Genomic DNA, 21,810 nt, shown 5'->3' on the forward strand with positions numbered 1-21,810 from the left:
AATAAACATTAAAAAAAATTTTTTTAATCCACAAATTTTATTATTTATTAGCAAAACCTAGTTCTAATGCACTTCACACCAAACACTGCTTTCCACTATAATACAGTAAATCAGAATGGCTGGAATGATATCCACAAGTAAATAAACCTACAGTGAGGAGGGGAAAAGATACAATAAACTGTTGACAGATGGAACAACAACAAAAACAAAAGCCAAAAGGACATAAAGTGGTAGGCGAGCCTAGAGTAAAACTTTATGTTTTCAAAATGGATTCATTCATTCAACAAATACTGTGTGCCTACTACACGCAGTGTTCTATACATGAGGATTTCTATGCAAAACAAGGTCTAGAATTTGTACTCCGGTAGAGGGGAGATAGACAATAAGCAAATATAAACAAGGAAATATGTGATAGAAACATGAATAAAGGAAATGAAGCTGAATAGCATGGCAGGAGTGAATGGCATGTTACTTTAGATGCAGAGCTTAAGAAAGGGCTCTCTGGAAAGGCACCTTTTAAACTAAGATATTATTCAAAAAGGAGCTAACTTTTTCTTTAGCATTCAACCACTTACATCAGTAAAACTCATCATTTTTAGTCTCTCTATTCATATGTCACCCACAACAAATCATTTTAAATGCCATTTTAATATAAATATATATCAGATGGCTGATATTGCACATAATTTTTTCTCACAACTGTTAGTAGGCAAAATCATTCTTGTACGATATAGAAAACACCGTTTCATTTCTTTGTGGCCAAAAGTGGAAAAACAAGGTAGTAAAAAGTAATAAAATTAGATGGGGTGCCTGGGTGGCTCAGTCGGCTGAGTGTCCGACTTCAGCTCAGATCATGATCTCACAGCTCGTGAGTTCGAGCCCCGCTTCCCGCCTGGAGCCTGCTTCAGATTCTCTGTCTTCCTCTCTCTCTGCCCCTCCCCCACTCGTGCCATGTCTCTGTCTTTCAAAAATAAACAAACATTAAAAAAATTTTTGATTAAAAAAAAGTAATAAAATTAGCAACATCATGTTCATTTAGAACCAGAAAAGCTTCAACATCTGAAAAGATAACAATGTTTTGCTTTTTTTCTTAATCTTATCACTACCTTTAGCTCAGGGGCCCATTAGCCAACACTAGAATAAGTTTTAGATAAATAGACGGGCTCACTGTGATCACACTAACTCCATTCATGCTCTTCAGCATTTGGAAATTTCATTTTACAGTTCAACTATGTAGATAAAAGAGACGATCCCCCTCCAAGCCACTAAACACTGACAATCTTCTTTGTTAGGCCACAGAGGCCCTAAAATACAGTTAGGGTATGGTGGCTTTTCCTTGCAAATGAAGTGGTCACGGGGTCAGTAATCATTTCAATGACCTCCTTATAAACATTTCTAAAGATGCTGGACTCAGATTCTACTCATTCATCTCAAACCCAAATTCCAGCATGTCTGACCCTTGAAGCCTATTGGATAGGATGATAACAAAGCTTTAGTTTGTCTGGATGAAGAAACTAGAAGAAAATGAATGATAGGCTGGAGAAGCATTGTGCAACATGGGTTTTCCAACTCTAGCCACATTAAGACATGACTTCCCATTCTGATTACTACATTTTTAAATGGAATGTTTAAAATATGCTAGTTCATAAGGACAGTGAATTTAATGATATGAGATAGGGAAATGATAGCTCATCAAAGAAGAAACTGAGGGACACCTGGCTGGCTCAGTCGGTAGAGCATGCAACTCTTGATCTCAGGGCTGTGAGTTCAAGCCCCACATTGTGTGTAGCAATTACTTAAAAATAAAATGTTTAAAAAGAAAAAAAGAGAGAGAGAGAGAGAGAGAGAATTGAGAATATTGCCCCTGGAGAAAAGAAAGTTAAAAAAAGACACTTGAAATATTTGAATAATTGAAATTCACTAAGTGCTTTCTTAAGTACCTGCTCATAGCAGGCAAAATAATAAAATGGTTAAGCCCAGGGATTTGCCATCAGACAAACCTCCATTCAAATCCTAGTTCTATTACTACCTGTGTAGTAGTAGGGCTAAATATTTAATTTTTCTTAGCCTCAACTTTGTCCTCACTCAAATGGGCAAATAACAACAGCCTCATAGGCCTGGGAGTATTAATAGTTCAGTGTGCATAAAGTTCTTATCACAGCACCTGGAACAGAATAGATGTTTAATAAGTGATTGCTGTCTTTTTCTCCTTTCCCAAAAGTCCTATGACATAAGCAAAGCAGGACTTGCCATTTTGCAAATAAAGAAACTGAGAGTCAGAATGAGAAGTGACTCTCTAAGGTCAAAAGTGAGGAGTCATGAATAAAAGTTGGATTTTATTTAATAGCACTTAAAAGGCAGTCACAGAATGAGCCAAATTACTTTTTCAGAGAACAAAAACCAATCGGTGGATAATTCAGGGAGACAGAGCTGGGCTTAATCTAAGCAAGACTCACTTCATCAGATGTCTTGGATACCAAAGAAAGTCTATTATATTGAGTGAAAAGATAGAACAAATAATGGTTAACTTCCCAATTCTCAATGTTTTAGATGAATTCTTGTGTTAGTCTTCTTGGAAAGTGTAGTATTGTGATTTATAATAAGAAATACAAATTTGGTCTTATTCCCCATTCCTGGCCAGAGCTCCTAAAACCTTTGGAATTTCTTAAATTATGAGAACCAGGAAGGTGTGTTTTGTTATGTTAATGAGGGGCTTTGGGAGATCCCTAAATCACCTAAGGATGGAGACTGGTTGTAAGGGGAGCCAACCCTGTGATTGGAGGGTTGGAACTTTCTGTCCCCACCCCCACCAGTCCCCACCCTGCCCTTGACCTCTTGGGAGCGGAAGGGACTAGAGATTGAGTTGAATCACCAACGGCCAATGATTTAATCAATCATGCTTCTGTAATGAAGCCTCCATGAAAATCCGAAAGGATGGGGTTCAGAGAGTTTCTGGGTTGGTGAACACACAGAGATTTGGAGATAGTGGCTCCTGTGTAGAAGGCATGGAAGAAACACCTTTCCCCATCCTTTGCTGCATGCATCTCTTCCACCTGGCTGTTTCTGAGGTATATCCTTCTATCATAAACTGGTAATCTGGTAGGTAAAATATTGCTCTATATTGTGTGAGCCCCTCTAGCAAATTGATTGAATTCAAGGAGGATGACTTTGGAACATCCCATCTCTAGCTGGTTTGTCAGAAGCACAGGTAATAATCTAGGACTTGCAACTGGCATCTGAACTAAGAGGGTAGTGGGGCAGGGAGGATTCAATTGTGGTTGCAGGAAGGAAACCCACACATGGGACTTGATGTCAGAATTGTAGAGGAAATTTTAGAGATTTAGGAATTTGCTGGTGAAGGCAGTGAGATCTTAAATCAACATCCTGAAAGCTAGAGCACATAGTTGTGTGTAATGAGTGATGGACATTCAGTCTGTTCATTTAGTGATGATGAAGAATAAAGACTTGGGACTTAAACCCCCTTCTTAGAGACCTGCTGTGGAATCCTGAGCAAGTCTCTTAACTTCTCCAGCTCTTCACTGTCTCTCATTCTTCCTCAAACTACTGATGAGCTAATATCGATTATATCAATTGATATATCAATATCAATCTCTAAGATTACAGTAAGTTTGAAGGCTGTTCTTTCTGCTTCTGTCTCTCCCCAGGAAGTGAGAGAAGCAGGTAAAGCCCAAGTAAGTTAGAGAATCACAGCACAAAGTCACAGAACATACCAGTCCCAAAAGCATGGGTAGTCAAGTTGATACATCACATATCAAATCTCTCTTTAGCTGTTTCAAATCCTTATACTCCCCTTTTTACCTTTTTTCTTCCTTCCCTTTATTTTCGACCCTAGGCTGTCCATATCAAAATACTGAAGTGAGATAATCAGTAATGGTGGTTAATTAGGCTCTTTGGATTATAAATAATGAGGGAGAGTAGAGACTGGTTGGGAGGACACCTGTGGCAATAAGAAAAGAAGGAATCTCATGGGAACACAGGGACTGTAAAACTGGGCCTCAGAACTTTAGCATGGTGTTGGAGAACCAGAAGCCTTCACCTCAGGTCTAGGAATGGAACATTCTTATTACTCCTTAAATGTATGGATCTCTCACTGTTAAAGTGACCCAGTCTTTGTGCTTCAACTACTACTGTTGCCACCCATTGATCATCTCTATTCTGTAACTTCTCTTTAATTCATGGTTTCATTTATTTATAATTTGGGATTATTCATGACTTCAGCCTAGTGCTTCCCAAGGGGACCCCACCATCCCCCAGGTTTCACTTTAGGACTCTCACTTGCTCTCACTTGCTCATCACTGACTTGGCTCGTTCTGTATCTTCCACTCCTACTCTAGACGGGAAAGAAGTTGATTGATCACTGTTGTCCCTATGGAACAGAGCTTTGGGGGCTAAGCAATCAGAGAGGTCAATGTCCAGATGATGGATAGGTTGCCCTTTCTGATCCAATAAATCATTTGGTAGTGATAAGGAGAAGTCAGGGTCACATGGTCAAAACCTTTAAGTGTTGACCATCAGTGCTTAAGGAACCAGCCAGAGTTCCCTCCCTCTAGGCAAGGATCTTTTAGAAGAGTCTGGGGCTCTTGATCGGCCTGTTCTGCAGATGTGACTAATTTTGATTTTCCTCACTAAGGGAGACAGATTGGAGGTACTTGTCCAGCCCACGCATGCACAATGTTTGCAATTGCTTCCCAGCCACAACCCCTATCAAATTCTCCTTGACTCAAGCCAGATCAATCAGATACTCTTTCCAAAGAATTTGGAATTAGGACATTAAGACAATCTAACTAAGTCAGATGATGATGGGATGGGTGCTTGAACAAAAAGATCAAATGAAATTTTGGCTAGCATTGACACCCTGAGAAGCCAAAACTATGTGTAAATTTAAGTTTTGGAAAGCAGAAAAAGGCACTCTGAAGAGAAAAACAAAGGACTGATGTAGCAAGCAGAAAGGAATAGAAGTGGCCAGTAGCCCCATGAAAGATTGACTTTCTAGAAAGTTCCATTCCCTGGGTGGCCTGGTCATGCTTTCTGTCCTATTCTTAGATGTCTATGAAGTTGTTGTATCCTCTCAATTAACCTTCTTTTTTACTTGAGTTACTCTGAAGGGCTTTTTATTGATACTGACCTTCACAATCCCTCCTCAACTAACATGCCTAACTTCACTGTCCAAAGTTTTTAAATCTTTTTTAATAAGTTGTATTATCTTTCCTAAGTTCCTAGGTAAGATCTTCCCCTTGCTCCGTCTCCCAAGTTCCGCTGGCATAGGAAATATAGCAATGAACCACCAACCCTTCTATAGATCATTATTTTCTCTCCCATTTGGTTACTTACTAGTTTATTGGTTATGTTTATTACAATTTCCAAAATGAAATCTGCATCATCATAAAATACATACAATACATAGAGTTTGGGGTTTTTTTTGTTTTGTTTTGTTTTTACCTAAAACTCTAAACTATATATTTTAAACTGCCTTTCTGTTCTCAAATAGGAAATTTGGACAAAGGGAATAGCAGGGCCCTGGGTCAGACAGTCATACATATGAGTGTCAGAGCGGCCATTTTACCAGCCGAGTTGGCATATTACTTAATTCTGGGTGGGCATATTCTTTAATTAATCATGAGCATATTAATTAATTCCTCTAAACCGCCATTTCTTCATCTATAAAATGGGGATAATAATGGCATCTATCTCACAGCTGACCTCGAGGGATTGTTATTATGCAAAGTACTTCATAAGTGCTTAATAAATCCTTAACTACTGGTGTTTGGGAAGTTTCAATAAATAGAAATCTCTTTTCCTGCCTTTGTTTGGAACCTGTTGAAAACTGGGACAAGGAGTAAGGCAGCAAAGGTTAAACATCACCTTTATTGCTGATAAAGCTGATGAAAGACAGCAGGGCTTTCATCCACAGACAAGCAGCTTTCTAATTCGTAACTGAGAACTAGGCAGACTTGTCCACTGAGTCACAGAGAACACTGGTCCAACACAGATCTCCCCATGTGAGGGTGAGTTTCTGTGAAATAACAACACAAAAGAACAGAACCTTCTTGAATGTAACCTTCAGGAGGGCACTAGCAAAGGGAAGAAAAGACTGAGTACTTCTACATGCTAATCAGATATGTCACTTATCCCTTCTACAGGACAAGTCAGCAAGAGGACAGACTGCTACCAGGAGTATCCTCCACATGGAAGGAAACAGGCAGCAGCAGGGAATATGAACCCCACCCTTGGACCCCAGCCTTCACCGTTTCTCTTTTTTTAACTCAATCCTTTCGACGTAACCAGTAGGGCTGTGATCAACCCTGCGTGTGGCTGTCTTGTGAGGACAAGATACCAGCTGCATATCTGGGCAGTTTTATTCCACCTTTGTAAAGCTGCTCCCCTGCGGCAAGCACAGCTTCTGGAAATATTCCTGAGACCACCAGGACCAGGAGATTTGATCTCCAGAAGGCTCTGTGATGCCATGTTCTCAAAAAACACCAGTCTTTTCTCATCCTTCAAATGCCCCAGACTTCCTTAACACCAGTGCAGCCTGTATAAACACATATACTCACCTGTGGAAGCAGCCTCTATAAACCTCAGTAATCTGTCAAGGTCAAAACACTACATAGCTAAAGGCTCAGACCTTGGACTGGATTTGAAGAGTTCCCACAAGTAGCATCCTTTCTCTCTGCCTGAGTTCCAAGGAAATGAGAAATAAGAAAACATAAAGCAGACATGGATCAATGTGTCACATTTTCTAATGACAAACTTAATATTACAGTACGTGTCCTAAAAAATCTCAACAAGTGATGGGGCAGCTGTGCGGCTCAGTCGGTTAACATCCAGCTTTTGATTTCAGCTAAGGTCACCATCTTACTGTTCATGGGTTCGAGTCCTGTGTCAGGCTTCATGCTGACAGTGTGGAGCCTGCTTGGGATTCTCTCTCTCCCTCCCTCCTTGCCTCTCTCTCACTCACACTAAATAAATTAAAAAAAAAAAAAAAAAACTTAAAAAAAAAAAATCTCGCAAGTGAGCTTTCCAGAATTAGCCATATTCTTTTCCCAGATACAGGCAGCACTGGATGACCATGGTCTCCCCACATGGAGGTTGGGTTTTCTATAGTTACCTCTTGGAACAGCAGAACTGATGGTTCCTATGGACAGATTAGTTCCCAAAAAAATTTTTTAAGGTTTATTTATTTATTTTGAGAGGAAGAGAGAGAGCAGGAGGGGAGGAGAGACAGGGAGAGAGAGAATCCCAAACATGCTCCGTGCTGTCAGCACACACCCTAATGCGGGGCCTGATACCATGAACTGTGAGAGCATGACCTGAGCCGAAATCAAGAGTTGGACACTTAACTAACTGAGCCATGCAGGCTCCCCAGTTCCAAATTTTAAAAAAGAGAGGAGGGGAATAACACAGGCAGGCCAGAAGCCTCTCCCAAACGTTCCATTATGACCTAGCTCTCCTACTCCCCTGGAAGAAGTCAGTGAGTAGGCTGAGAGGCCAAGATAATGACAGAAGAAAAAAAACTCTGACAAGTAATTATCAGGAATGAGAAACACCTTTTTTTTTTTTTATTGCTAATAGCTATTATTTTAGTTGTAAATGAATTCTAAGTGTATGCATGTCTAGAAAAGCCAGCTTGTAGTAGCTGTTACTGGAGACTTGATTATGACAGGCAGTGTTAAGTGCTTTTATGGACAATACTTCACTTCATTAGGAGACAAACCCATGAAATGGGTCCTGTTGTCATTCCCATTTTATAGATGAGGAAGCTGTGGTACAAAGTTTTTTGGTTTTGTTTTTTTTAAGATTTTCTTTTTTAAGTAACCTCTACATTCAACATGGGACTTGAACCTATAACCCTGAGATCAAGAGTCACATGCTTCCAGCAATGGAGCCAGCCAAGTGTCCCACAAAGTTTTGATCAAACAAAGGTTTGATCACCTGCCTAATAAATAGTGAAGGTGGGTCTCAGAGGCATTTCTTTGAACAGCTGCACTAGTGAGTTTCAAAGTGTGGTCCCTAGGAACTTAGAAAATCATATTCTTGGTCCTCACTCCCGACCTAGTGAATGAGAAACTCTGTGCTGGCACCCAACAATGTGTGTGTTGTTGGGTTTTTTTTAATTTTTTTTTTTAACGTTTATTTATTTTTGAGACAGAGCATGAAGGGGGGAGGGTCAGAGAGAGAGGGAGACACAGAAACTGAAATAGGCTCCAGGCTCTGAGCGGTCAGCACAGAGCCCAATGCGGGGCTCGAACTCACGGACTGCGAGACCATGACCTGAGCCAAAGTCGGATGCTTAACCGACTGAGCCACCCAGACGCCCCTCAACAATGTGTGTTTTAACTGGTCATCCAGGTGATTCTGATGCAAGCTCATGTCTGAGAACCACTACACTCTCCTGCCCAAGGGAGCTAAGTCTTTAGGGGGATTGAAGTATCACTCCTTGGGCAAGGGAGAACAGGAAACAAAAGGAAAAGAAAACTAGCTATCCTGAGTGTAAGGAAAAGGGGAGTAGTAGAGACAGGAGAAAATTTATTTCAAATTAAAGAAAAATGAGGGAAAATGTTGGCTAAAGCATTGACTAAGAAAAATATTTATAAAACTCTATAAACATCTTCATCCTTTGTTTAACATTTGTCTACAAAGAATTTGTGTAGCACACATTAAAATTAAACCTATTATTTAGTAAACATGCACTGAGTGGTTACTCTGGGGAGGAATATAACATAGTGACTGAGCATTCAGATTCTGAAGCCAGGTGGCCTGTGTTCAAATCCCAGGTCTAACACTTAATAGTGGGCAAGTTTCTTCACTTCCCTTTTCAGAGCGCTCACTATAAAATGGGGTTAATAAAACATGCAGAGTATACTGCATCTGTCAGCAAAGTTCATTTTCCAATTAACTGCAAAAGTCAAGAGTAAAATGGGGCACAAAGCTATATCAATTATTGGAAAAGTTTTGTTTTCATTGAAAGGATTTGCAGTTTGTTGTACATCTGATACCTATCTGATTAAGTTCTCAAATTTTAAATCTCCATTCCACAGTAGAAAAAGATCTTGCTTGACATTCTGGTCAAAACTTGCTAACCACTGAGAGGTTTATTGAAAGCCACAATAAGGAAATGGTCCACAAAAAAGAAGAAGAAGAAAAAAACTCGTATTTTTTACCCAAGGCTTTTGTCTTAACAAGAGCAGAATTGGCCCTCTGGGGTATGGAGGGGCCTTTGATCTAAAGTAGACCAAATGTCATTGTTTCTGATTAACATAACTTTATTTTCCAATGGAAAAATGAGAATTCTTGATGTGGTGCTTTGTTATAATAATTAGAAAAAGATTGTGTAGCTGATTTTGCCTGCTACAATCTCTGGAATATTTCACTTTTCCTCTGAATACCTTTGTAATGAGTAAGAAAGTTTAAATACTTGTCATGTATGACTGGAGGCATGTGTCCTAGCCAAAATCTAGTGGAGATAGACAATAGCTCCTCCATAAATTTTTTTTTTCAATTTTAATAGTGTGTGGATGATGGGATGTAAAGTGATCATATGCTTGGCTCAGTGTGGGAGATTGCAGAAGGGTTCACAGAGCTGATTAAGAAGCAGGTGGCACCACCTACAAGCAAAAGGATGCATTTCATTTCAAAAGGAAATGATACCAAAGTGATAGAAGTTGTTTCTCTGTTTGTTTGTTTGTTTGTTTGTTTGTTTCCTATCTGCTGCCTGGGGATAAGAGGAGTTGCAGAAGTTTCTCCAAAATTTGGTTATACTCATCATTCACTGCTTCTTTGGCTCTAGACCAAAAAAGCCAATGTTTGATGTGAGAAGGTCATTATTCATGACAAGTATGGCCTGTTTAGAGGAATCAGTTTGGCTATTTTCAGGTAAAACATCCCTCCCCACTTTTTGATACAATTATGAATTAAACAGCTGCTGGGACCACTTCTGCATCCAGATTTTTTGGAATATAAAGGCTGTCCCGACTGAATAGGTATTCTTTGCTACCATATTCTCTTTTCCCCATCGAATTAGTACTAAAATCCATTTGTGCTTGGATCAGCAGCTCTTGAAGCAGTTCAAAGATGGGTGTGAGATCTGTAAGTTATGTATTGGTTGGGCTCCTTCCTTTCCATGGAGACTGAAGAGGTTCCTAGCTACAAGCTCCACCTGTTACTGGAGCTTGGGTGACTTTCACTGCTCATAGGGAAGAACTTCCTCTACAGTTGTAGTAGCCAGGCTCCAAGATGGCCCCTCAGTGATCTCCACCTGCTGATATTACACCCTTGGGTAATGCCCTCCCATATTGTACCAAGGTTGGGTCTGTGTGACCAGTAGCATACGGCAGAAGTGATGGTTTGTCATCTCCAATGTCAGGTTTTAAAAGACAGCAACTCCCATTTTTTGATGCCCTCTGTCTCTTTTTGTCTCTTTCTCTGTGTGTCTCTCTTTCCCCTGGCTTACTCACTCGGGGGAGCCAGCTACCATGCCATGAAGCCACTCAGGCAGTCTACAGAGACATACATATGGGAAAAAACCTAGGCCTACAAACAACTATAAGAGCAAGTTTGGAAGTAGACCCTTCAGCTCTTTTTAGGCCTCAGATAACTGACTGCGGCTCAGCCAACAGTTGGATTCAACTCCTTACAAGACCCTGAGTCAAACCACCTAACCACCTAGCTAAGCCCTGCTGGATTCCTGACCCACAGAGACTATGATACAATAGTTTGTTGCTTTAAGTTGTTTGGCTTGAGGGTAATTTGTTACACAGCAATACATAACTAATACAACCCTCCTGTGAATAAACAAGGAGTTACCATTCACTTAAATTTCAGGAGCACTTAAGGATATAAAACTTGTGGAGCCAGAATTATTCCTTAGCATCAGTTTTAGAATGAAGAGCATTGATGACAATGTAGATCCATGGTGAGTACTGCATTACCGAAACCTGGTAGGCACATACCTCGTAATGAGATGGAGCCTGAAGAAAACAAAGCACCCGGTAGCCACTATATTCCAAATATTTACGTAGATACTCCAATGATTTGTGACATTTCTTCTTCTTTTGTATTAAAAAAATTTAAATCCATTAATTCCTCTCTACCCTAGAGCAGTGCTTCTCAAATTTTAATGTACATAAAATCGCCCAGGAATCTTATTAAATACAGAATCTAGTTCAGTAGGTCTGGGGTAGGGCCTGAGATTCTGCATTTCTAACAAGCTCCCAGATGTTCCTGATGCTGTAGATCTAGAACCACCAATGATCTAGAATCATTGTAATCTCTTCAAACACTCCCCACACTAGCGAACCTCCAACAGAAAAAAGACATACCTTATTTTCATCTCTTTGCAAGTGCTAGTCCCATCCATCAGCACCATTTTGTTTCCAAGCCTTCATTACAACTTTATTTTGCTAAATAAATATAGGTCCAAGCTAACTTGACAATAATATATATAACAGCTAACTTCCTTGATCATTCTACTTTCTTTGTCTCAATATTTTCTTCAGGTCTTCCTTACTCTCAGGAAGTTTATGAAGTAATTAGACACCCCCACCACAAGCCTTCTCGTTCCACTGAACTGCTGCCCTAACTTACATTGCTGAGGCTTCTTCCTCAAACTTCTCTGTAATCTCACATATGCTATGGATAGCTAATGTTATGGAGTATTTTGTGTCCCAGGCACTGTTCTAAGCTCTTAACCTGTATGAACTTATTATCCTTACAATCTCAAGTGAGAGAAATACTAATATTAACCTCATCTCACTAATGAACAAATGTTGGCTTAGGAGTTAAGTGAAATTTCCCAAGGTCATACAGGCAGGTGTTGAATCCAAAGTACAGAGATCTTAAGCACTAAGCTATACTTTTTTCTCTGAAGAGTGTCTTCTCAGCCCCATCTCCTGCGTTTTCTAAATACGCAACTCTCTGGCTGGTCTTCTTACAGACCCCTCAACTTCAACATAAAGTTATTACTTAAGTTGCTTTACTCATGTGGCTGTAAGAACTTACTCCATTTTCTGTCCTCAGGATCTTAAACCGTGATGCTACTTATGTTCTTCAGGCATAGGTTCACAGGAGCTTAGCTGAATTCAGTTAACCTATTATGTTGTCAGAGGACAAGAACCTCTGCTGAATCTCAGCAGCTCATTTTAAAAAGGTAGGGGGAGGGGCGCTTGGGTGGCTCAGCTGGTTAAGCTTCAGACTCTTGGTTTTGGCTCAGGTCTTGACCTCAAGATTCGTGAGATGGAGCCCCAAATCAGGCTCTGTGCTGACAGAGTCAAGCCTGCTTGGGATTTTCTCTCACTCCCTCTCTCCCTCTGTCCCTCCCTGGCTCTGCTTGGGATTCTCTCTCTCCCTCTCCCTCTGCCCATCCCTAGCTCACACGTGCTCTCACTCAAAAATAAACAGACATTAAAAAAAAATGGTATGGGGTAAAAGGGAGGGAAGGGAGGTGGTTGATGAGAATGAAAATTTTTAAATGCCTGGAAAATCCAGGGGTATGTGGTTTCGGCCACAGTGAATCCTGCTGCCACCATGAATAGGTCTCTTTCCACCTTCAGCTAGGCTTCCCTCTTGGGCCTGACTCCCAGCATTCACAGAGCTGTGGTGAGGCAGCTATCACAGCTCCAGGCTTACATTCTACTAGCTTAGAAAAAAGAAAGATCGTTTCTCAATAATTCCCTCAAAGACCCCAAGATTGCTTCTCAGTGGACCAACTCAACTCACTTTACACTTCAGGTTGCCAGTTAAGGGCATGCACTCAGCAGTTAACTTCCTGGGTTGGTCATTTACTATGTTGGTGACTTAGTTAACTTCTCTGGACTCTATTTGCCACCTGTAAAATGGGGATTATAACAATATTTCATAGGGTTGTTGTGAGAATTTAATTAAGTTAATAAACCTCAAGCACTTGGCAGTAAGGTCTCAATTGTTAACTCTTATTAAATGCCCACCCCCGAACCTACATTAACCGGCTAAGTCTGGGAAATGCACTTTCTGCTTTTCTATAGCAAACTAAAGATTTATAGAGTAGGACTATAGAACTGGAAGGGATTTTAGTGGTTTGCCATTAGAAAGTTGTTTAGAGATTAGAACAAGCTAGGTTCAAGTCACTAACCTCATCCTATAGTCTGTTTACTCTTTGATGGTGGTGTAGCAGAGATGCTTAGCTGTCCCCAAATTATGTATTCTGTTCTTCATCCTTGAATATCCCAGCCTCCCTTGAAGTGGCCAAGTGTCTATGTTCTAAACAATGAGACAAAGCAGATGTGGTTATATTCAGCTTCTGGGAAGTACTCTTAAGAGAGGAAGTTTGTTCTCCTTGTTCTTCTTTCCTGCTAAACAGAATGTGAACAAAAGGGCTGGGGCTGGAAAAGCTGTCTTGAATCATCAGGACCACCAACCAGAGGGCTGTTATGCAATTTAGAGAAAGGCCCACCTTCCCATAAAACTTGGGGTCCAGGTGATCCCTCTGTGTGAATTAAAAAAAGGCCCTCCTTTCCCCAGGCCAACTCTGCCAGTGGCCTAGGATGCTTGTGATTGTGGGCTTATTTCAACCCCTGTTATTTCAGGCTTTTGGCCATGTGCAGGAAATGACCAGCAGAACCACATGTGGCAGCCCTCTTGAGAACGGAGGTCACGCAGGACAGAGCAACAAGACAGAAGGTGCCTAGGACTCTATCACCATGGAGTGCCACGCCACTCAGCCCGCCTCCATACTTGGATTTTTACCTCAGAGAGAAACTTCCACCTCGTTTAAGCCACTGCCGTTTTCGTTTTTCTCAGTCCTACCATAGAAGGCTCATTTGCAACATAATGGAAGCCCTGGATTTTACTCTTGGCTATTTTGACTCATCCTTTTTATTCTCCCCAGTAGATCACATTGCTTTTATTTAGTGCCACGTTAACCAATAACCAAAAGTGAATGCTACCAATTATGCTCTGTTCATTCTGTGATTTTTTTTCCTCTTTCCACCAATGGAAGCAGAGCTTCCACCAGGATTGGTCTCATTACAGTAAAAAGTAAAATTATGGTTAAAAAGGAAAAAAGACAATTCCCTTCTCTTTAAAGAATGTCCTGGAAGGACGGTTTTCCAGCTTGGGGATCATGCAAACTCTTGCCTGATTAAATCATTTGTTACTTCTGGCCTGCAAGAATAAGTTTAAATTGGCCAATGGTGCCATGCCCTTCATAGGCAACTCCAATAAAAAGTGTGGAAAGTGACTAGAATTATTGGCTACTCTCTACACTTATATTGGCCATTAATTCTTTCCAGACCCATCAAGAAGTGAAAACTGGGTCCTGAATTAAGTAGTTTTTATCCTCCTTACACCACACACAAAAAAGCCCAGCTAGCATGCTGAGAAACCTCGAAATTGATAACAGAGGATCTTCATATTGATCCCGTTTTATTTAATCTGATGTTAAGACCATCTGCTAGTGGATAGTTTTACCTGTTATTTCGGGCAGTAACACCACTGAATTTAGATGGTAGTGCTTTCTGTTGTGTCTCTTACCGAGAGATAGCAACTAACTCATGCTTGAGTATTGGGTACGGACATATGCTCCAACTGACAGTAATGAAAGTACATCCAAAACAAAACAATGACTTATTTTGTAGCATCTCTTTGCCCTCAAGTTTTGGAAAATGATCCCCAACTCAAAATACTACCCTTAGTCTTAAAAGATAATTTCTGCTATACTATTTCTCAACACCACTGAGGTAAATGCATATATTTCCATATTTTATATATGTGGAAACAAGAAGCGATGAAATGACCTGTCACGATTACACAGCTAGTGGTGGAACGAAATCTAACATCCAGATCTTTTAGATACGTGTTTTTCTCATTACTCACATTGGTCTATACTCCTCTATTTCCTGAAATGATTTCTTTGTAGCTCCATTTCAACCAGCATGAAATGCCAAATCTATCCACAGGCAGTTTCATAATTTTGACTGTATGATGTGCTAAGCTGAGTGTTTGTTTTGGCCTTGGCAGCAGATATCCCGATTATCTCCATTAATGCAAACAGCTCATCAGTCCTCTATCTTCCTAATTGGTTCAGCTCCCTTAGGCTGTTGGCTATTCTTCTTTCACAATGTTTACATCACTAGGTAAGAACATTTGCAAGATTTAATTTGCTTGATTGACCAAACAATATTGTAAATCTACCTTTGATTTTGGCTGAAGTTGATCAAATCTTGAAGCTTTTAAATGACCAATTTAAGGGTAAGTGCAGTATTCTCTTCTAGCACAGCTGTGCAAATAGTTTTCTTGTTTGGATTAGGCTTTTAATTCATAGAAGATAGCCCTTTGAAGAGTCACATTCATTTATATTTTGGGTGGCCCCCAAATTGATTAACCTCTTCCACAAAGGGAAAATATTCGTTATTCCATAGTGTTTGTGATACAAGGGACTCAAGACACTCTTGATATTCTATTCGTGGTCTTCTATGCAGTAGTTGTACCTTACTAGAGGAAAAAATTCAGGCCCACCAGCACTCACAGCAAAGTCACATCATGTAAGACCAATCAAATTGGCCTGTGTGGATCTTCTGCTTTATTGATGAAAGCAGGAAGCATATGTTCCTTCTAAATTCATGTAAATTTTTTTGCTTCCCAACTGAAATATTTCAAATTCCCAGCATTACTGAATTCTACATTAAAACATTTGTGTTGGGCTGAAATGTGTCGTTTGGAAAAACCAGTTTAAAGCATTGAACACTGGGCTCTCTCCAGGTAGTTCTTCTATATAGATAAAAAATTAACTGAGTCTTAAGAGTCATGGAACAGAACTTTGTAGCCTTGACTGGGATTAAAACAGGGCTCCATAACATTTGCAGATGCTAGTAAATGTTGAGAGCAGCCTTTCATTCATGGATTATCCAAGGAGTTAGGGGGAAAAAAAGAAAAAAACTAGTTGCAGCAGTTAGAATTCCAATGACTCTCCACATCAAGGCTGTTTGAATTGGGCCTGATAAAACTGACTTCTATTCAGCATGCTCATGTGGATTTTGAAGTACAATGTGCCCTAAGAGTTCTTTCTTCTGGACGGATGTGGCTGCTATGGAGTTTTACATGCCATACCTGTCATCATGTTTAATAAAGTCAGTTGTGAATGAATTAGTACAAAGTCAAAGCAGCTTTTTAGGAAGTTTTAACAAATGCATAGGTTTCTAAACATGTAAACCTTTCCATAATACTCAGGTGCAAGTAGCACGTAATTTTTGGAAATATTACGGGCCTTAATTTTTCCTATTTTATGACTTAACCAATAATTCACTTAGCCAGGAAGACTTTCCCAACCTTTCTCAGCCCAAACTTGGAGCTCCTTTGAAAATGCTTCCTTGGCATATACTCTTCTGTTCTGTTAGACTCAAGAGCCTTTTTCATCTTTGTATCTGCAATGTCTAGCACAAAGCTCAAATTGATTCGGAAACAAAAAAAAAAAAAAAATGTGATTCTGCACTGTGGAGTCTCTGAAAACTTGTTGTGGGGTCTCTCTTGTGAAGATCAATGAAATGAAAAGCGGAGAAAATTCTACATCCATTTTACTACAAAAGACACAGCTATTATCTACCTCAAAGATGTCAGAAAAAAAAAAAAAACTCTTCACATTTATTGCAGATACCTCAGTCAAGTAGTACTGACAAAATACAGCATAGCCATTACTGAGGAGGCCATGTGAGTGGCCGCGGGCCATGGTAACAACAGCAGGGTGGGGCAGCATTTCCTTAGGCAGCTGTCCACTGGCCCCCAAAATAAGAAACGCACAACTGAAGAACACCTGCAGAAAGTGAGGGGACTTTCTGGAAGTAAATGAAAACAGCCCTAAAAAAATAAAAGAAACAGCTTGGAAAGATAGACTGAACTGTGAAATTTGAGGTTGGACAAAAAAGCAACAATTTCAAAAATGTTCTTGAGAAGTCTGCCTTCTCTTGATCAGTTCTTACTCCAAAATGTTCTGTATAATTACTATTATTTCTCACGGAGGGGCAATGATACATTTTCAGACATAATATCCAAACCTAAAAGGTTACTAAAATTTTATTTCCCCGTTCTTCAGTCGAACTAATGTTAACGTGCAGATATGAAAGCAGACTAAGGAAATTATGACTTATCTGTGAACACATGACAGCTTTAAGCAAGAATATTGGCCCTGTTTTGTATTACAGCCATATGTTCCTACTTTTTCAACCACCTTGAAAAATAAATATTTGAACTACAATCTTCAATAAAGTCTCTCTACATTTGTTGTCAGTCTTAATCACCTTCTGCTTGTCTGCGTAGTGCCTTTAGCTCTTAGATGTTGCACCTGGAGATTCTTGCTTGCTTTATGATGTAGGTTTATATGCCCTTTAATTGAAAGCAAACCGCCTTAGATAATCCAGTGACAACAATGTTACAAGGTCCACTTTCCGTTAAAAGGCAAATAGAAATATTAGGCTGTTCTCTAAAATGAAGAAAAACACATAAAAATACACCGCAATCTGCCACACCACTTCCTTTATCAGAGATAAAGCCCCAAGGCCTAAAATGCCTCTTTTGTGTTTCCCCCCCACCGGTAGGACTAAGGGAGTGCAAAGAACTGCAGTTCTCAATGACTAACCTTTCCTGACAGTAGGCCATTTCTCTGCCCAAAGACTTTGTCATACGGTATGTTAAGCACTATATTCATGCTACCACAGTAACTTTGTCAAGTTATTAATATCAGGTTATTAAAACCTTTATCAAGTTTATTGAGTTTTAATATTCAAATTATTGTATGTTGAAAGTACTTAATTTTAAAACTGATAAAAACAAATACAGAAGGATGACCAAAACATATACCTCACTTGTAAGCAGTACTTGCTTTTGGGGGGAGGGGAGATTAAAGGGAGTTTGTAAAATGACAGGAAGAAAGGGTGACATAAGAGGTATCTTAAAAGCAATATAATTTTTATACAATAGCTTCTTGATTTTACTTTTTAAAAACGTTTTTTTATTAAAATTTTTTTAAATGTTTATTTTTGAGAGAGAGAGAGAGAGAGAGACACAGAGCAAGAACAGGGGAGGGGCAGAGAGAGAGGGAGACACAGAATCCAAAGCAAGCTCCAGGCTCCGAACTGTCAGCACATAGCCTGAGGTGGGGCTCAAACCCACAAACTGCAAGATCATGATCTGAGCGGAAGTTGGACACTTAACCGACTGAGACACCAGGTGCCCATTTTTTATTTTTTGAAGTAAACTCCACCCCCAAAGTGGGGCTCGAATTCAGAACCCCAAGATCAAGAGTCGCATACTCTACTGACTGAGCCAGTCAGGTACCCCAAGCTTCTTGATTTTAAATAGCAGTATGACAACTGATCAAAAAGGAAACAGCTGCTTAACAAATGCTAGGTCTTCTGCATGACTATGCACAGTGTAACAGCGACTCCTGGAGTTGTCACTGCGGATAGCCTGCATGGCAGGACCATGGAGCTGATGCACCAATGCAAAGTATTCTTTTTTTAAAAAGAGATAAAAGTTACTGCTGATGAATTGTTAATGCAACAAATGGTAAGTTTAAGAATATACAAAAGTTCAAGACTTATCACTGTCTGCAAAAAAATGAGACATTTCAGTTAATTAGCATCAAAACTGTTACACTAAGAGGGGACAGACTGGAGATTTTTTTCTAAGCACCTAACAATGGTTTCCAAATAGAGCAGGAAAAGCTTTCAGGGTTAAACAGTTAAATGCATACAATGGAGGAACACACCCCCCTGTGATTACTGTCTTCCATCCAAATTTCTTTGGTTTTAGAGAAAAATCAATTAGCTTCTTTTGATTTAATGAAAGACACTAGATGAGTGGGTTTCATTCCTGACCTCACCCAAGAGCACTTACTACCAAATATGCACCGTCTGGTAGGCACACAGTTGGGCCTCAAAACATGATTTTATTTTGACTAAGCATTATACAAATACACATGTGTACAAATTTGCCTACTATTTCATGGGGCTGCTGCTCTGTCTCCAGTAATCAGATTGAATTGTAGCTATAAAACCAGATTTGTGAAAGTGTGTGTGTGTATCATTAACCAATTTTCTACCAGGTGCAAACAACCGACTACAGACTAGGAAAAAGACCTCCAAAGTCTCCTCTATATTTGGTCATAATGATATTCAACATAAGAGAGCATGTCACTAAGCAACTCATTCAAACTACAGTTGAGAGATACTTTCTAAACACTGGGTTCGGAGAACGAGGAATTTAAAGGTAATGCAAACCTGCTACTGTCCTCAAAACAGAACAGAACCTATCTTCTCATAAATCAAGAAGTCATTGGAATGTTTATGGGAAAGCAGGCTAGGATATAATTACAGTGAAAATCCGTATCTCGTATTGGAACCCTTTCCCACCATGTGTGTGTGAAAAGTGAATAAAGACAGCAACGTTTTTTAAAAAGTTAACTTATATTAAAAATATTTTGTTTATAAACAATTTTAATACTACAAAGTAGTATTTCAATACAAAGCAGTTCAAATATTAACTGTTCTTTAAACTGTTAAACTTTATTATAAATTAAAATTTCTTTACAAAAAAATTGCACATAATATTTGACCACTCTTAGGTTCTGATGCACTGGCATTTGCAATAGTTTCTTTAATCTTCAAGTTAAACAGTCTCGGCAAGGAGTCCAGAACGTAGAAAGGGCAATAAACAACCCTGTTAGAGCATTCAAGTGCAACTAGCAGACTTGTGGCCATGGCAGTTACACTTTCCTTAAGATGGACTGCTTAAGTTTTAAATCCTGAAATGAAGAATCTCAAAGGTTTAAAAGAAGAAGAACTAAAAGGGACTGCCTGGTTTTTACTGTAAACACAGCCCTGGAAATTAAATCCCAACAAGAATCTCTCAGGCATCAGAGTGTGTCAAGTGAATCAGGAATAGCACAACGTAAAGAAAAGGGGGAAAGTAAAAAATAAAAACAAAAACAAAGCAAAATTAAAATAAATGTCAGTCACTTTGAGGAACTATACTTACGTACATGATGTTATGAGAATCTGGCAGGGCCTAGAAGTAGGCCAAACAGGAAGTTCATTTATCCAACCGAAGAGGGTCATGTTCATTGCTTCCGGTTTTGAGGATAGGATATTGTAGGGGACTTGATATGATCAGTAAAATGCTTGTCTGCCTTACGCAGACCTTAGCCAGGGATCAGCCTAATCTTGAAGGATCATTCAAATAATTTTGGCAATTATTATAAGGACTTAGAACTGACTGCACCCAGTGTTCAGTGATTCTTGCTTTCTGTTTTGTAACTGTTTAAATTTAAGAGCTCATTTAGGCTGACTCCAATCTCTTGGCACTTGGAAACTAGTTTTCTCAGGTTATCAGTTTTACCTCCTTCTGATGCTTCAAACAAGAGTTGCTGTAAAAGACAGGGAAGCACAGAAGTAAGACTTAGCTAGGTTTTGAGCATCACCACATCAATGGATATGGCACATGCAGAAAATTTATAGGAAAACTTCAAGATGAAATAAAAGGTAAAAAGCATTACATCTTTCCACAGTGATGCACAAAGAGGTAACTTCTGTAAGGCTCTCTGATATAAACGGTGGACCTATAAGATAGATATACACACAATTCCATCAGGAAACATGATGAAAAACACCTTTATAACCCTAATTATTTGACTGGGACCTCACAAAATACAAAACGGTTACACTGGGTTTTCAAGTTTCCAAACATTTAGCGTTCTTAGCATGGTAACATCTATGCATTAATCCTTTTAAACTGAGAAGTCAACAAAAGGGGCAGAACAGCTTAAAAACAAAGTGACCCATCTGATAATCATAGCTTACCTCTCTTTGTCCCTTTAGAACAATCTCAGCAGCAATGGCTCTAAGAAAAAACAAAGGAATATAGAAAAGGGAAAAGAAAAATTTATATATCTTTGAACAAAATGAGATACTACCACTGGCAGAATACTGACTGTGGGAATCTGAGTACAAAACTTCCTGAAAGTAACAGGCTAAACTTCCAAGGAGGGTAACCTATAGTGAAAAGAAAAATTCAACAATTTTTATCAACTTTACAAGAATTAAGCAGACCAGTGTTTTGAACATAAATAACGTTCATGAAAAATACTCATAATTACTAGTAAAAACACCTGGCACTCTTAATAGCTCTTAAAAAAAAGACATCAGACTATAAAAGCGGGGAGGGAAACCCACACATTTAAAAAAAAGATGGTCTTAAAATGTGTATAACAGATTTGTTTGATAACACTACTGTTACCTAAATGTTCTGCCGCAAAAAAAAAAATTCAAATTCTACCCATTTTTGCTTTTAAAAGCAATTGTTAACGAGCACTCCCTTACTCTTGGTAGAAAACCTCAGCAAGTGACAAAAACAAATCTAAATTAGAGTAGAGATCTGTCCAGGAAAAAAAAACATAGATGTCATTTCAGATTTACCTGTCTGGAGCAAACCTTACAAATAAAAGCAATAGCTATAAAAACATGTACATGATTGCTGCATTACATTTTCCAGGTGGCCAGGCATGTTGGAATATTATATGTAAACATCTTGGCTTGAAGTTTCAGAATCTGAACATTGCTTTCTTCCCATTCATGTTGAAGTAGCCTGCAAAGTACATTCAGGAAAATGAACAAGGCACTGTAAGTGTAGGGAACCCCCAATGTGCTCTATGAGCAGAATGTTTGATGAGGTACAATTTTTGATCAGTTAAATTCCCTCAAGGCTATTCAGCACGTGATTCTAGAATACCTCTTACAAAAATCACCCCGGGACAGGAATAAGCAAGCT

At 39.3% G+C, this 21,810-nt stretch overlaps 1 protein-coding gene across 2 annotated transcripts in view; it reads right to left on the reverse strand.

Annotated features, from left to right (window-relative positions):
• Nucleotides 1-19,524: 19,524 nt before the first annotated feature.
• Nucleotides 19,525-21,810, reverse strand: part of ZFC3H1 (zinc finger C3H1-type containing) — a 54,475-nt gene continuing 52,189 nt past the window's right edge. For both annotated transcript variants that reach the window (XM_043565038.1, XM_043565037.1), the window contains 4 exons: nt 21,526-21,627; nt 20,844-20,883; nt 20,540-20,602; nt 19,525-20,410 (listed from right to left, as the gene is read on the reverse strand). In XM_043565038.1, coding sequence (XP_043420973.1) covers nt 20,273-20,410; nt 20,540-20,602; nt 20,844-20,883; nt 21,526-21,627 — 343 coding nt within the window. In that variant the 3' untranslated portion in view covers nt 19,525-20,272. The remainder of the gene's footprint in view (nt 20,411-20,539; nt 20,603-20,843; nt 20,884-21,525; nt 21,628-21,810) is intronic.

This window comes from Prionailurus bengalensis, chromosome B4, assembly GCF_016509475.1.
Source record: "Prionailurus bengalensis isolate Pbe53 chromosome B4, Fcat_Pben_1.1_paternal_pri, whole genome shotgun sequence".
Lineage (NCBI taxonomy): Eukaryota > Metazoa > Chordata > Mammalia > Carnivora > Felidae > Prionailurus > Prionailurus bengalensis.